This window comes from Chlamydotis macqueenii, chromosome 1, assembly GCF_036417535.1.
Source record: "Chlamydotis macqueenii isolate bChlMac1 chromosome 1, bChlMac1.mat, whole genome shotgun sequence".
NCBI classification, from domain to species: domain Eukaryota; kingdom Metazoa; phylum Chordata; class Aves; order Otidiformes; family Otididae; genus Chlamydotis; species Chlamydotis macqueenii.
Genome location: NC_141556.1, coordinates 82,430,581 through 82,448,316, shown reverse-complemented (window position 1 = coordinate 82,448,316; position 17,736 = coordinate 82,430,581). Strand labels below are relative to the sequence as shown.

General features: G+C 40.1%; 1 protein-coding gene and 1 long non-coding RNA gene across 2 annotated transcripts in view; one reads left to right on the top strand and one right to left on the bottom strand.

The window, feature by feature from the left end:
• Positions 1 to 7,742: 7,742 nt before the first annotated feature.
• The window catches only part of NTF3 (neurotrophin 3), a 60,095-nt gene continuing 50,101 nt past the window's right edge, over positions 7,743 to 17,736 (top strand). The window contains exon 1 of the mRNA XM_086758353.1: positions 7,743 to 11,652. Coding sequence (XP_086614479.1) covers positions 11,635 to 11,652 — 18 coding nt within the window. The 5' untranslated portion in view covers positions 7,743 to 11,634. The remainder of the gene's footprint in view (positions 11,653 to 17,736) is intronic.
• Positions 11,664 to 17,736, bottom strand: part of LOC147602176 (uncharacterized) — a 70,513-nt gene continuing 64,440 nt past the window's right edge. The window contains exon 3 of the long non-coding RNA XR_015260058.1: positions 11,664 to 11,885. This is a non-coding gene — a long non-coding RNA (uncharacterized LOC147602176). The remainder of the gene's footprint in view (positions 11,886 to 17,736) is intronic.

Genomic DNA, 17,736 nt, shown 5'->3' with positions numbered 1-17,736 from the left:
TGTGAAAGTACACCAAAAGTAAAAATTCTACTTGAAAAATATTTTAGCGTAACTAATATCAACACAAAAGGAGTCTCTTATTTTTTTTTTCCCCGCTCCAGTGAACAACCAAAAAGTGTGGGGAAAACTCAAACTTCCTAAAAAGAAATACAGTGGTTTTCGTAGAAACTCAAGACAAGTAGTCCAAGGCAGGAGTCTGATTTACGCTGTGATATCGCTCTGGTAATGAAAAGGAGATATAACATGATCAAGAAATTACCTTGGGTTCACCAGTTTTATTCATTTTATTTTCAGCTGGATGTAAAACAATTTTATTCTCAGTGGGTTTTAAACACTTTAACACTAACTTTGGAGCATAAAGAGAGTTTCTGAACATCCTAAAACCTGATAAAGGGACCATTTTACCTCTCTGCTGGTAACAAAGCTGTTAAAGTATCAGTACACATACTCAACGCTCACAGAACTGGGAGACTTTCATAATCATATCTAGTGGAAGAATAAGGCCTTTTTGCTTCGTATCATTCCTCCAGCAACCCAGACCAAAAGCAAGGACATTTCTCAGCAGAATAGCCACTCGCCAGCAAGGAATCACAATGTTTATCTACCTCCCTGGGGGCTGAAGTGTGCTTTTCTGCTCTTGTTATGCTAACCCCTAATATCAAATGTTAGTTTTGCCTGCCTTGTGTATGACATTGGCAGGCACAAGGGAGTTACAAAAAACAAAGATTATTTTGGCTCTTCACAGCAAAGCAACAAAAATGTAGCATGAGTGCATACTTTCAGATGCTGTCCTGTGACTGCTAAATATCTTCTGGCTGTGTTGTTTCAGTCATACCCATCCGTAATAGAGAAGGTCCAGTACTTTTCAAAGCTGTGGACATTTTGTTTGAATCTTAGATATGCAGTGCCCAAGAGGAGACTTGCATTACCATTCTGCTCTCTTACAATGAGGCGAGGTCAGAACAATCATTGCATAAGCCAGTAAATCCCAGAAGTTATTAACAAAATATTCAGGATCAGATTTCCTGTGTCATTTGTACTGCATAATGCCAGAACAGAGTCATCAAAGGATGTTAACATTTTAATGCAAGCTGGGTGGAAATGTATTAACCAAAATACAAGTTGTGCATTAAATACAGAAAGATAAGGTAAGTATTGCAGTAATATGTCATTCTTATTGAAGCTTTCCCATCCTTTAGCTTAAAATACTCACTGAACTTTTTTTTAATATCTGATCCAGATTGATCTTACGGATAACTTGGCTTTCAAGTGGACTTGAAACTGAACTGAATCCTTCAAAGTACAAACATTTCAAAACCAAAATAATCTACATTTTTTCCTCAGATAAAATGTTCGGGTTTTTTTTCCACAGAAACAAAAATGTTGTATATTTTTGTTAAAATACAGTGACAAAGTGAACATCTCATTTCAGATCTTGGAACCATTCAGTACCAGCACCAGCTGTTCATAATAATCTGGGACTAGTGGCAAAGAACTATGTTTTCATGTCAGAGCTAGACTCTGGGTGCATTTTTGAGTATAGAGGATGACTATTCAATTGTAGATTTTAACAACTGGCCTGAGTAGGCAGTAGTGTGAAATAATCGCAGAAGTGATTGTGTCTCAGGCCATTGTAGAAGCCAAGTCATGTCTTATCATCTTCCTCTGCCTGCTGACATGATTTTGTAGCCTCAATGTGCACAAACAAAGTGTTATCTTTGTTTCTCTAAATTCTTCTAACTGCAGTCATTCTTGTGCTTTTCAGTACTACTTCCTTCTCCAACTAGCTATTCCATTAACTTGTCTTCTTGTTTGCCTCCTGCTTCCTACACACTATCCCTGTACTTCATTTTTTTCACACAAAACTCAGAGTTGTCTTATGAAAGGGTAAGCGATGTGTTAAGCACTTGGTTTGGACCACAGAACATGTGTTATACACATAATCCCACACTGCAGAGCACAAGGAGGTGAAATTGTCTGTAAATATGGGTCAGTGATCGCAGCCTGCACATTGAACAGCAGTTGCAATGATAGACTAGCACTTTAGAAAGAAGTCACTGTAGATCACAGTATTGGTATATCCAGCTCAACTCTGTTGGGAGATGAAAAATAGCCATGAACTGAAAAACAGCCAAGAGATTTTGGCTCAAGGTACCAATTACGTGCAAGCTGAAATTCATAAGCATGAAGTGCACCATACAACCCCATCAAAACACAGACCATACAACCCCATCAGGCATGAGGGCAGTGAAGATCTCTGCTGGCATGCAGTAGTAAAACTTCTTAATAAATTCACACTTAAATGCAAACCCCAATCTTTGAATGTTTTTTTTTTTTTATCTTCCTTTCACAAGGACAGCATGGCTATCCCCACTTTTCCTACACTCCCCATCAATCTGTACATCCCACACAGCCATACATGAGACTGCAACACAAGCATTAATTGCTAACCAAGCTCCACAACAGTAGGGGGTATTTTAACAACATAAACCATTTACGTGTGAGCAGTCTACTGCCTTTTAATAAGTAACCCAAGGATAATTCCATGGAAGTTTTGAATGTTCTTCATTTTATTGAGCTGATTCAGAATATCATCCCTGGGAAAAACACAGTGAAGCATGGAAATTGCCTTAAAGAACATGAGATGGGACTGCAATAGAAATGGCATGTGGCATTTCTCTCAGTGCAGAGTAAGGCTTGTTGCATGGTTATTTTTTTCCAAGTGAAAAAACTACAACTTGCTGTAGGTATCACATCACAAGACTAAAGCCTGTGTGTGTAGATAGGACTTAGAACTGCTTTGCATGCTGGGAAATATGTTGGTTCTAGCTGGGCACTTTTAGGAGGATTTTCTGAAAATTAGTCACTTGCTTAGTCAGAACCCAGATCTGTTACCTTTTTAGCTACAGTACAACATCCATTCATTTCCTGAGATATTTTAAAAAATAAAAGTCTTGCATGGAAGAAGGGAAAAGGTTGCAAAAAGTTATGGGAAGATACAGGGGAAGGGATCAAGATACAATGAAGAAAGTGAGCTAATCACTGAGGATGTGGAGTTTGGTATGGATAAATTTAAATGTGTGATTATTTATTTAACATTCTGGGCCTAGCCCAGTAGAGTCATATTTCTATAAAGAAATTAGGGATTCCTGGAGTTTTGCTTTATTTGAGATTGATGGGAGCCAAAATATTTGTTTTTTACCAGCTGTGTTCTGATTGCAACACTGAGTAGTGCCTTACTTCAAGAATAATCTCTAATTTCAGAAGAACTAGTGATGCAAAAAAGTTTTATTTGCTCTTAGGATAAAAATTTCACCTTATTCACTTCATAATATTTAGGCAGGTACCATGATAATTAAGGGAAAGCCAAGATGCATACGTAAACTATAAATAGTTCCATGAATACTGTCCTTCATACCTTTAGATTGCAACTACTTACACACATTTTAAGCCATTTTACAACATAATGATGTCTTGCTTTATATTAAAAGCAAAGCCTGCAGGGATAGACCCTGCCTTTAACAAACAGTGCTGGCTACTGAGAGAAGCCATCCATACTGGGGAATTACCTTCAGAAGGAACTTCCCAGCAAGGAGAAAAAACATTGAATTAAACACTAAATCAAAGATAAAAATCAAACATGGCATGTGCATTAGAGAGAATATACATGCAATAACCTTGTAACAGTTGTAAAGCCCCATAATATTTCCTATTGTTACTTGTGCAACCAAGCTTGCATGACTCATGTGTTAGGCGTTGCCAGTCATGGACAACTGAGTGACCATACCCATCTTGCTGTAATAAACACTCTCTGTTGTCCTCTACTAACACGTGGTTTCTTCATTTTCTTCCTCGCTGGGCATTAACCTCAGTTGCTATTCTGGTCCTCATGGTGCTTGATAAAGAAATTGCTGAAGTACAGAACTGGAATGAGACACATGACAAACAACAAAACGTGAGTAGGAACCTTTTATAAAATCACAGGCGTGGGTTAAACATTGGTGATACTTGGGAACAGAGATTTGCCATGACCATCTAGCAGGACAGTATTTGGCATGAGCTGCCTTAGAGGGCAGAGAGAAGAGTTAGTTATAAACTAAGAACTTAAACTTAGCTTCAGGCATGGACAGCCTGAAGCAGAATCAGCCTCAACTGCCAGTAGTACTATTCAATTAAAAGAACATGTTGGATTTTTCCATTCAGCCTCTTTTTTTTTTTACCCTCTCCTTCTATGATGAGAGCTGGGAATTAACAGCCTAGCAATTCCATGCCATCAAGTGTTCAGACTGAGAAGAAATTGTCATTTTAAAATCCGCTATGCCTTTGCTTCTTTCCTTGCTCATCCTGATTCCTTACAGGCTAATTTTTTGCTTCCTCTCCTTCCAAATAAAAGTGGAGAAGGATGGATTCTGGGCAAAAAACATTTGTGTGTTTACTTGGTTAAAAAAGAGACGCATGACAATGAAAAGAAGGTATTCTCTTTCTTTGAATTGAGATCAAAAAAGGCTCTTAGCAGGCAAAAAACCCTGTTACCTGTTCACACAATTCCTGAGGAGTGAATGGTCTTGACTTTAAGTGTAGTGGATCCTTGATCAGATATCTTCATGGGCATCTCTCAGGCTGCATGCAGACTTCCAGCACATACCTTGCCTGAGCTCAGTACTGCATGATGCCTGCCAACTCTGGTCCTTGGAGCCCCACAGGTTCTGTGGGGCAATCTGTGGCTATGCTAGAAGCTGCCTTTGCAAGCTCGCTTTCCATACAGAGAGCTAATCTGGGCTTGAGAGCAGGCTCTGGACTTGTGTGTTTCCACTGAAGCCCATGGCACTTGCTCAAGCAGAACTCTTGCAATAATGCACCCTAACGAATTCATATTGGGATCCTGCTCTTACAATGCATGGAAGATCCTGTTGAAATCACTGCTTACATCTAATACTAATAAACTAAGCATTCCTGGCACCAAGGCCAACGGGCATGTAGAAGCCCACATCCATGCTAACAATGTGCCTACAGGAAGGTAGGCACGTAGATTGCCAGCTGGGGATGGGCTCTGAAACAGTCCAGCTGCCAGCCCTGGCTGGCAGCTGTTGGGGAGACCACTGTTTGCAACAGTCCCAGTTCAAGCCAGGGACCTCCTAACAGCTCACCAGTTCACAGACAAACACAGTGAGCTTAAACTAAATACTACAGACAGATGCATTAAATGTTTTGTCTATAGACACTAAAAGAGTATTTAGGCAGATAGATGAGCATACTGCCTAAGTTTGGGAAATATCCTATTTTGTAAAAAAAAGATAGGCCAGGATTGACAGAAAACATAGCTTGGCCCAGAATTGTTTAAAACCCGCTGCCTGTACATCTGCATTAGCTCAAACGGGACTTTCAGTTTTAGCCTGCTTGAAAGTTGATCCATGCCATGTTTGGTGCCCTGCCCCTCCTCCAGCAGATATGATTTCACACTAAGCTTTTAGAGAATTAAAACATAGAAGCTCAGCCAAATGGGCATCAGCATCCATCAGATAAAAAGTTTGAATAAAAATTGCTTTAATTCAAATAAAAGTGTCTTGTAAGGTCAGAACACACAAATATTAACTACAGGGTATACAAGCTAGTGATGAGAAATGTCCCATTGACTTAAAAAGCTGACTCCTGCTATTAAACACACCTCGTGAGCTGTACTTTGAACTGAGACTTTTTCTGTTCTAGCAAACACAAACTCAGAACAAAAAGAAGACCCTTAACTGAAATAGTTTAAGAAAAATATCATTGCCCAATTGTATTTCGATCATTATGCTAAATTTTTGTTGCTGCTTGCAAGCGAGTAAGGCTGCAGGGGATTTCTTTTCATCAAGTGTTTTACTATTTTACCTTCCTTTCTTTGCTTTGCTATGTTTTCTATTTTTTCCAGCAGGGGAAACTAACAAATGAGAAGAATATCTATTTTTGACACAAAAATTAGGAACGTCAACATAAAAGTCAGCACACGTTTCCCCGTGGCTGAACTATTACCAGATGTATTGCATGGAACTATGCCTTTCATTTCAGTGATGGGTTACCTGCTTGAATTTAACAGACACAGCTGATGTCATGTTGGCAATCCAGCAATGCTCTGAGGCCCTTCACTTTGGAACTGCTTGACACAGTGGTAGATATTTTTAATATTATTATTTTGAAAATATATAGTTGTCTTCTCCTTTTCCTTCATTCTCTTTCAGCTTCAGATATTATAGTTCCACTGGACCTCTCAGATACAGAAGCATCAGTTGAGAAGAAAACACCAGATACCTCCCTGCTGTGGATATATTACTGTGTGCTAGATCTCTGTTGTGTGGAGCAGTCAGTTCCCCTAGTTATGACATCTCTTAGTGTCCCAAACCAAGGCATATAGATAACTAAAGGAAACTTCCTGAAGTTTCCTGAAGGAACACTGGAGAGTTTTCTTCAAAAGCTAGGTCAGAGTACTAGCTATATGATATTCCAGAAAATATTTATTTTAAGAGATTATTTAAGTCATACAGTCCTGGGAAAGATGGGCTGAGAGAGACTACCTAGACCTTCACTTGCCCCACTATATGATCAGTTACAATCTTGTGGGTCCTGACAGATTTCTGTAACCCTATTGGTGTGGACCTTAAATGAGGCAGATATCACAGTAGCCCCAGGCAACCAACTCTGAAGCTTGGGCTTTCCAGTTTTTCTTCATGTCTAACTTGAACCTGCCTTGCTGCAACTTGTCAGTTCTTGTCCCAGTCTTTCAGGATATGAGCTGGTAAGTATTCAATCATAACATCTTGCAAGTTCTCTCTTCTTTGGTAAGCAATTCAAAATTTTCATCTTTCATCATATGTTATGTTTTAAACTATATTACACATTTAATCATTACTTCTGTCATTTTTCAGGTCTTCTCTGACTTCAGCTAGGTCAGAACTAGACCCTACATCCCAGGTGACATCTTATCAGAGTACTTTATGTATCTTGTAGACTAGGCACCTCTTTATATGTCCCAGTGTGGAATTTATCTTCCTTGTAAAAGAATGATGCTGTGATTCCAAATATCTTCTTCCTCATCTAGGATCATTAAAAACCGAAGATTTTCTTAGTTCAAGCATAAGTACTGGAACCAAATTTCTTCATGTACCTTTAATTTGACTTTTTTTTTCTTAGCATTTATGTAAGTAATAAATGACTTCTTTACAGATAGGCATGCAAGTTCTTTTGAACTAATTTGGTAATCATAACAAATGAGTAGCAAGTAAAAGTATGCCTATTGTTAAAGGAAGATTTTTTTTTTTGTTTCTTGAAATGGTGCCTATAAACTAACCTTGTTTTGCAACAATTCTTAATTATGCCTGCAATAAAGACTGTGTCTGGAAAAATTAAATACCATCAGAAAAGGACAAATATGTGCTAAACTGATAAGTGATGTAACACATCAGTATAGTAGAAAGATTTGTAATGATCCATAACTCTACTGCCAAAACATAGCTATATATTGTAAAGTAAATCCTCTCTTGTATATTACTTAATATAGAGCTTTATTTTGATATAGGAGTACAGATGCCTACATTTCATTAAACAAAGAAACTCTGAAATTAAACATTTTTGTAGAACACTAAAAAAATTTTGACTGAATACTGCTATGTTCTGTGTAACATATTGACTGAATACTGCTATGTTGTGTGTAAAATATTTCACACAAGAAAGTGTTAGTGGTTGTACTTAATAGGTACAAAATAGTCTGTTTCTTTTTATTTTAATTAATACTATATTTATAATCCCACTTTATCTCACTTTGCTAATTCTCAGTCAAGAAAACAGGTTTACAGGTGAACTACATAAAACACTGTAGAATGTATTGCTTTTAGGAATAGCTCTGAAGAGCAATGGCTTTCAGATTGTGACCCTAATTCATGGTTATTGTCCTGCATTTTTTCCATCATACCTCTTGACATGTCCACAGCTCTGGGTTCATGTTTTTCACTGTGTCATCTTTGATCTACCATGTTAATTGTTATAAGCTGTTGTAATTATTTTAAGAATTTATCAGATTAGTTTTAAATGAAAGAGTAAAAACTGCAGAAGACAACTTTCCAATAAATGTGTATAAGAACCAAATAAGACCTCATTTGTGAATCTTGCTTGGAATTTCATTTGAATGCTTCTAATTTCTCTAGTCTGGGTGCAAGAGTGTAAGGAAAAGTCAAATGTGAGCATACATAATGGCTGAAGTTCAGCACTAATGCAAGCATATGGAAGGCCAATGTCAATGAGTTTTCAGCAATTCTTTCAACTCTGAAATGGTACCATTGGTATTCTTAAAATAATATTTAAATAAATAATTTCTAAGATAACTTATTCTTTCCCACCACCATTTCCACCAATCAAAGAAAATCATACTTGGATTAATTTTTACTTTTAACTAAACATTTACGACAAAGGTCAAGGAAATTTTTTTTTTCTAGAGATGTTGTCAGACTTTTTATTACATTCTGGATGGTTGAAATGCGAGTAGCCTCCTCAATTGAAGTTCTTAGACAAAATGTTCGGAGCTAATCTTCTGCTTCCACTTCTTCTTTGTCTTTACTTCAAAACTACCGTCTCATAAATGGAGGACCATCTCAGGTAAGTGCGTTTGTTGATGCGTATCAAAACCACCAAAGGAAGAGCACAAACTTACTGAAGTGCATGTGATATCCCTACAGACATTCCCCTTCTCAGTATCTATTTGGGACTTCAACCACAAAGTGGTGCTGTTGCAAAGCTAACGGTTAATGGGGAGCTCCAACTCTACTTTTGTAATGACCCACGGCATGCATTAAACTCAATAAATTTTTCATCCATTCACATACTCACATGCTATCTTTTCTATAAATATTCATGTTTTTAATATCAAAAGCAATTACACTAGTATCTGTTAGTATGTAGTGAAAAATATACATCTTCAAAGTATATAAAATGTTACATATTTTGAAGTGTCTAATTAATCAGATCAATGTATAATAATTATTCCAATTAAAATTCTCAGAATTTAAAGATTGCTTTCTACAGCACACTTCAAGTAATATTTTAAATTCTTCAAGACAGAACAGAGACTTGTTCAAAGCAACAAATTTCTTTTGCCATGTCAGAACTCCAGGTCCAAGGGCTTTGTGTAAAATAAGGTGACCATTTGGGAGCTTTATTATTTCTCATCAAAAATTCAGAAACATGTTTAAAGTGTAAAAACAAAAAATCCACTTGTGCTAAGGGTTAGCATAAAAAAAAAAAAAAAAAGAATGACACCCAGGATAACAAATGAAGATGCAAAAATATCAAGGAAAAAAAAACAGCTTCAGAACAACAGAAAATTCTTTAGAGGAAACGTTGGAAAACTGCAAGGACCAAACATGTCTCCATTTTCTATAGCTGTGAAAACACCCTGTCTACAATGCTTTTTACAGTGCACACATATTTGGCAAGATTAAGGTGTCACATCTCAACTTACAAGGCGTCTGATTGCCCACAGACCCAGACACAAATACAGGGCAAAACACCTTAACTTGTGCAAACTGCCTGGTTCTGATAGATTTGCTTCCCATCAAAGGTAGGCAGCCCCTCTGCCTAGGACGTTTACTTGTAGCCTACTTATTTTCCTTCTTTTTTTTTTTTTTTTTTTTTCTGGGCTAGCTGCAAATGCGAAGTTCCCTGTCTAGGGCTGGCTTCAGATGCTTAACCCTTTGCCTACCTCTGGGGGAGCATTCACCAGTCATAGGAAAATTTTTTATTCCTAGTACTGTTTGTCTACTTCAGGACATTAAAAGCTGAGTCATATTTTAGGCATTTCTCAGGTCTGAGTACGTTGCCAGGGCTGAGGTGAACAGGATTTAAATCTGATTCCCTCCTCTTAGCTGAGAAAGCTCTATAAAGAATTGAAACCGTATTCAGCCAAATGAGGAAGACAAAAAGGCTCTAGAGTTATTCAAGGTTTGAGTGTTTTTTTCATCGGCTAAGCAGCAAGTTTTAGTAGAAAATTCTTAGGAGGCAACAGTGGAAGCTGACTCTTTCCTTCTGCATCAGGGCAGTTAGAGGAAATAAGCGACTCAGGCAGAATTAATGAGATAGATAGAATTTGCAGAGTTCAGAGTTACCCTAAATAGGATTATTTTATGGTTGAAAAAAAGTCAAATAAAGGACAACCACAACAAACGATACCGACTGTGTTTCAATCCACAGTGGAAAACATTTCAATAAAGCTGTGACAACTATTTAGGTAGATTAAAATGTCTTAAAGAAGATGGTACAATGCTTTGACAGCATGAGAGGGCTAATGATTCTTACACACTGAGGGGAAAAAGGAAAAAATCCTGGGTTAAATAACGAAAGAAAATCTTCATGAGCTGGTAAAGGAAGTGTTCTGTAAGGAAACAAATTGATGACTCTTAAGATTTGAAGTATTGTATCATATCTTACATGAGCATGTTCTTATGGTTATGACTTGCTCGATTATGCTTGAATCAAACAGAAAAGAAAGATGACTTAAGCATGTAAATTTAGAGGGAGACTTAGAGGCATGCAGCTAAATTTATCAGCCATCTCTGTGAGCGATCACTCTAAATAAAAAGTTTGGAAACCAGTCACTGCTGGTTGCTTGATGAACTTTCCATGTTTTTGGCACTCGCCATCCTTTACTTAATGGACTAATCTGCAAATCAAAATTGGAGGAATATCTGGACACAAATCTGTTCTAAGCTCTGTTCTTAACAGTGGATATTTCTCCCAACAATTATTTTTTGTGTCATGGGGGGTGACTTGGTTGACAGAAATGCTGACCAAATAAATAAATTTGTCTAAGATTTGGAAGTAATTTTAAAAAATAAAATTAAAAAAGAGGAGCCAGAGAGAGAGAGTAGAGGCTTATGGCATTCTAGTTTAGCGTCTCTATTTCACCTGTTTTACTTGTCCTATAATGACTTCTGAATATGGGTAAGAATAGCAACACATGCTGGCAGTTTGACCACAGCGTGTGCGTGTGCAAGTGTGTGAGTGTGCATGTGGGAGACAGAGGGGGGGGGGGGGGGGGGGGGAGGGAGGAGTGGATGGACCATTAGAGTGCAAACACAGAGACATTCCTGCAATAAAATACTTGTCTTCTGAGAATCACAGTCCGGAAGAGATGGTTATGATTTAACAAAAGAATTCTCTGAAATGTTCCCTGGTTCTTAATAATATGAAAAGATTTTGCCAGGAAGAGGACTAAAACCATCAATTGGATTAAAAAAAAAGAAAATAGGCACGTGATGTTTCTTTTTTTTAAAGCCCACAGGGGAAAAGATGACCTTTACGATGGTTTTGTCATTTTAAAAAAAATGCCTCGATCTCTGAAATTCCCCAACCAGGCAAGATTATTACAAATGATAGGTAGGGAAAGTGGAGTGTGGCAATAAAGGGGTTAATCTGCAGAGCACAGAGCCATCTGGCTGAGCTGGTTTGTTATAATCGAGCAGATTATGTTCACGGGACTCAGAGTTTAAGGCTCCTCTCCCATAGAGCAACTCTGCGCAACCCAAGCAGACCAACTTTGGGACTTTGAATGAACATATTTACATCCACCTTTCTCTTCATGTCGACTTTTCTGGAAACATTCACACGGATGCCATGGTTACTCCTACCACGGTAAGGGAAATTTGACGTTTTCTAATAGGGTCCTAAGAGAGAGGGGAGGGGAGTCGGGGTAGAAGGGTCCTCTGAATAAGTATAAGGGGGGGGGGTGTAAGCAGTAGATGTGTCCCAAATGTTGTTGCCTTTTGCATTGTGCCTCCTCCTTCCTCCACCCCTACTTGCCCTACAGCTTGCTTTCGTCCTGAGGTTCCTCTCTCCTCCTGCTCCGCACGCTGTTGTTCAGGTCCCTGGCAAGAAAACAGCAGAGGAGAAATATGAGGTGCTAAAGGAATCTGATTTAAGAGGCAAAAGCAAAGGAAACTCTTGGTTTTATTGTGAGAGGGAAACCAGCAACTTCAGATATAACAAAAGGGGTTGCAAATCTTGAGCGTGGATTGCAAGAACCAGCCTCAGCACACATAGCATGCTTGCCCTCAGGGAAAGTTAGAGCCCATGACAAGCAAAGTCAAAATTCCCAATTTCTATACCTCGCCTGCCTCAGGTAACTAACTTCACTGGAGCTTTTTTTTGTGTGTGTGTGTGTGTATGCCAGACACTGAAATCCCTATTCATGACCTTTGAATCGATCCCCATTCTCCTTAAACCCAAACACTAAGTTCTCTGGGAGGAACAGGAGATCAAAGGATTCCCTGCGTCTCTGTGCCTAGGTGAAAAAGATACACTCACTTTGTGCTGGGATGGCAGGAAAACTATTCTTACGCTGCAATTTCCAGCCTTTGGTGAGTGCCTTCTAGGAATGCAGCACACAACTAATCAACACAGACGCACATACAGAGAGCAAAATAGAAAGCTGTTTCTCATCTAAACAGCTGAAATGCAGCTTAAAGCGTCAGTTACTGGCGAGTCCTTATGGAGACACAAAACTGCTATTCGCCAAGAGGGGAAAAAGTCCGTGAATGGTTTAGATAGTTTTCTGATCAGTTCTTAATCCTTCATTAAAATAAACGGGAAAGCTCTGTGTTGGTCCTATCTCTTGAACTATAAATATGCAGTATCCGGAGAGATGGATATTTTGGATTGAATAGGGCTGCTATGTGCACATTCTCTGGTTCCTATATTGCAAAACCAGTTATTTAGAGATGACTGTGTGTGTGTGAGGGGGGTTGCTTTCCCTCCTCCCCCCTATTAAAATAGACAGGGATGTGTGCTATATGGTCCAGTCAATTGTTATGAGCTACAACCTTTCAGAAAGCACTCTTTGCTCTTAGGCTCGTGTGATTTGTTGAATGAGGAGTGCAAATGGTATGTAAAGTTTGCCTTTACATTGTGCCTTCAGGAAAATACCCAGACAAATAGGAGAGACGTTCTCAGGCACAGAAATACCTGATCTGTGCAAGCCTGTAAGTGGAGGAGTCATGCAAGAAACACCTATAAATAAAATGCAAGTAAAAGGAAAATGTAATAATAATAAAAAAAGAAAAACTCACTTTGTGACAAGGCAGACAAAAGTAATAGAGAATGGAAGAGAATTCGGCATGGTTCCAGCTGCTAGTAGTAAAAAGATCGGTCTTAGATACACGTTTCAGTACCAGGAGCTTTGTGTGTGAGCATGGCGGAAGGGAGGAAAACTAGACATGATTGCAGGTGATGGACCTAAAATATGGGAAGAAGACGATGTACCAGCAGAGCCAGGGGGGAGTGCTTTGTGTACAAGGGTGCTATGTGTTGAGGTATGCAATATATGCAGGTTTAGGATTTGTTTTGTTTTGTTTTGTTTTCCCAAGGAAAGATGAACTGAATGGTACATGGAAAGATAGACATAAGGAGTTTGGGGAGAAATTGTTATATACAGAAAATCAACTAGTATGTATTAAATGTTGTGTATTGGGGTAATAAAGTCAGATCAGCTATACAAAGATGGTTAAATTAAAAGGGGAACTGCTGCATGTCAACTGGAAAAAGAGGAGCTTTGTGGGTGGAAAAAAGTTTAGGAGCTCAGAAGGGGAAGTAACACTTCAGAGGGATGGGAAAAGGTGCAGACTGGAGGGTGGGTGAGGATATGAAAGGGACATCCAAAGATACTAGGGTCTGCCAGGGGGAGGCAGGGTATGGAGTGGGAGTGGAGGGAGAAAGGTGAAAGTACAGGGCACAAATGATGTTCGGAGGAGGAAGAATAATGTGAACTATTGTCTATTTGAAGAAAGGTATGGAAAATAATCAGCTACATGATGCTTGTAGGGGGCGTGTAAAGGAGACACCTTTGATTCTGTCAAGAAATAGATACGAGGATGTATTTACGTGGAAGGTGTTAGAGTATGAAAGGGAAGGCTTGCATGGTGACGGAAACACATGCCGAGGAGAGGAATGCAGAGGAAAAAATTAGCAGGTTCTAGATAGGGTGTGGTGATGAGAAAAGGGTATAGGGACCCATAAAGGTATGTGAGGGGGTAGTTGCTTAGAGAAATTTCAGAGGAGATTTGAAGCGTGCTGGAGTAGTGCTATAGACATGTGCTGCCTGGTTGCGAGGGAGATGAGGAAAAAGCCATGTGAAGGTGCTGTGAGAAAATGCAAGATAATGGAAATCATGGGGACAGGGTGAACTGTGACAGGAATATAAAGATGTGGCAGGTCTTGAGAAGCATGAGGATGAAATTAAGAGCTGTGTTTTCTGTAAAGATGCCTGCGCAAAACGCAGTTTAGAGGACTTAAAGGGCAAGAGAGCACAGAGTGAGACAAAATCTACTTTTGTATCGCTTTGTAGGCAAACAGATGAAGTACTGCAAAGGTGTAGGAGTGGCTTGGCCAGCAGAAACAGAGGATGCTTCCTTACTGAGCAGCTGGGATAACAAAGGGGAAGAACAGGCGATATGTTACAGGCAAAGCAGTTGGGGAAAGTAATAGAAAGTAAGTAATAATGTGAGGGGTGTGGAAGGAGGAGAACACATATGCAAACAAAAAGGAGTGATTTACTATTAAGAGAGACGTAACAAGTGTGCTTATATCTCTATGGTAGGTACTGGCTAAGTGAAGCAGCAAGAGGGAATGGAACAAATGTGTTAGCAGAGAAATGACTAAAGATATAGAGAGGTGGGAGGAGAAGGAAGGAGAGGGATAACTACCTGGAGGGCTGTATAAGCCACATGGCTGTACTAAAGTCAAAAGTAAAGTGTGAAGTGTGTGGGGAGGCAAGTGGAGTTAGGAGTTGTAGGGCACGAGGTGGAAGTGAACGGGAATGATAGTTCATGTTATGATGAGTAAGAAGCTTAGTGTAGGCTGACACACGATGGTGTGCAGGCAAGGAAAGTACCCGCCTGTTTGTGCCTGCTTGTAAGGGCTGTGCAAGGGAAGATGAAAAGAGTGAAAAGTTGTGCCTGATAAGACAGATCTGTGCACACAGAATACTCTAAGAAAATGAGGTAAGTATAGGTAAGGATTGCAGACCTGGGTGTGGGGCCTCGGCGAAGGAAAACAGATTATAGAGGAGGGAAGAGTGATGAGGAGTGGGAAAAAGTTTATGACAGCTTAAGCCCTCTGTAGCTGTCAGCCTCTTAGTTTAAGGGAGGTTGTCTAAGCGTGTAAGGGGCCGTACATTCACGCATAGCAGCATGAGAGCAGGTTGGGAGTTACATACAAGGGGAGAGCAAGTGGAGAGCAAGTAGGAGGCACAGGTAAATTCATGTAGTCAGTGATAGGTGCATGGATATATGAGATGCTGGTTTTATCTGCGGGTCAGGGACAGATGTGTTCAGTGAGCATTGTACCTACATGACTGGCAGAGTTGCAGAGGAAGGGAAGGCACATGATGAAAATGATCCAGCCAATCTGCAGGAAGAAGCTGAAATCAGTGAGGGGCATGTAAGAGTACTGGGTTGCTGTAAGGGATGTATGTCTGCCTGGAAGTTACACACACACCCCCAGGAAGTCGTGCTGGCGTGTAAGATGGCTATCAGAAGCCAACTGGAGAATCCTGTATCCACTGTGTTTGTGGCACAACTCTCTGTGTCAAAATAACTTATGTAAGACACACAACAGAGGTGAGTTTCGTGAGTACTAAGAAGAAATGTTTGCATTGGGAAGGAGGGTAGGGAAAGATGACTAACTGAGAACATGGTTTGGTGCGTGGGTGGCGATAGGACCAAATGTGTGCTAGATGTGCTTGCCTTCTGCATGACGTGCACAGCAGAGACACTCTCCTTTAGAGATTTTACAGGCTTTTTCTAAAGAACTAGTGAATAATCCTGAGAAAATCCCAGGATGTCTACCTAAAATATTTATGCCAGCTTAATTTTGAGGCATATCAATGCACCTTATTTTCATGCCTTAAAACTTCAGTATTCTGCTGGCACAAAATGGCAGAGAGATTTCTCTAGGACTAGTTAAAAGGGCAGCTGGGTAGTTAAGAGGGCTGTTGGATGAATAACCATTGAGTTGAAGTACACATAGGGAGTGCAGATGTCAGTCAAAGGAAACAAGAAAGTATTAGCTTTATCCATCACTTGAAGCAGTACTGGAGTAACGTGCAGCTGAGGGAAGGTTGATAACAGGATACATCCTTGGGTGTGAGTGAGAAACACTAAGAACATCTTTTCCTTCAAAACAATCACATGTATTGAAAAACTCTGTTCTTCAAATCTGCTCTATGAATATCTTCCAATTGTCCGGCTTGCCTAGGACTTCGATATCTTCTTAAGCACTGTCCTCCACTGGGTAGGAAAATGCTCATTTCCATCCATAGCTGATCAGAAGATTATGAGTAATCCTGCCAGACCTCCACTGGAAGAAGACAGTCTGATCACACCGAATTGCTAAGCTTGAAGGCTGAAGCCCCTGGGCCCAGACCTTACATGGCATCAGTCATATGAAAGTTCATGGATGCCTTTCTGGTTCATTCCAGTGATTAACTTCTGCCAAAAAAATTATAAAATAGGTAGCCTGTAAAATACTTAGCTTAATATGAAGTTAGTGTTTGTGCAGCAATGGGCTGTGTTGGGAACCTGTTTTCCTACTTTATGCACTGGTTTCCCACTGCAGAGTCCAGTTCAAGCTCTCCAGCTAGATAATTTTTTTTTTACAACTTGGAGGTGGTTGTATTCAGTGGAAAGCCCCTTTCTCCTCTGGTGGCAGTGAGCTTCCCTGGCAGGGGTGGGGACAGTGAAGCAGTTGCCCATGACGGGGAGACACATGACTGCAGCCAACAGTCCCAGTCACTGGGATTCAGCTGGGCTGAAACCATGGACTACAGCCTGCTCAGCCCATTGCCACCAGCACAGCCCAGGGTAATGCCCTGGCCTCTGACCGCTCCACTTCTTCCCCGCCTAACCACTGAGAAAATAAAAAGCAAATGGCGGCATCAACCTGCCAGCTGTCCAGGAAAAGAGAAAGGGATTGATGGGTACAATTAGTGCTGGACTGTTGTGGGAAAGGGATCAAAGCATGAGTGACCAAGCTGTGTTTGAGTGCTAAGAACATGGGATATTTGTGCCCGCCTGGACTCCTTTGTAGCCAAGACACAGCCAAAGAAATATGTTTGCAAGAACTGGAACATCTGACTGTCCCTGCAGAAACTTGCTGGTGTGGAGCCATGTGTGTGTCTCCTCATGGTGACTAGGACCAGACAATGGAAAGAAGCAACATGTGGGTAGGGATGACAGAGGTGGATGGCAGCTGTTTCTGTGTGGGAGACAGACATCTCTCTTTGTACATCTGTCAGTGGGGGATGTGGGGATAAGTTACTTTCTGAGGGGACAGATGGGATGTGCGTGTGAAGAGAGAAATGGTAAGAGTGGATATGGAGTAGTTTCAAGGTTGTGAAATGAGTGCTAGAGGAAACATACACAGCTATGTTCCTGATTGTATCATGAGCCTTAAATCCATAGCAGAAGGAGACTCCTCTGCAGAAAGTCTCAAGGAAGATTATACTTCTTGAGGAATTAAAAGAAAAACATACCCAAGCATCCAGTTCAGTTAAGACTCTCCTCTCCTTCACATGGTATGAGCATCTTATTGCATGAGCAAGCTAAGCAAGGTAGCCATCTCTTTCAGGGCAGTAAGCATTTGGACAGATCAGAACAAGACTGTACACTCCTCCCTCTCTTATCTTTCTCTACCTCTCTCTCCTCTCCACCTCTTCACACATAG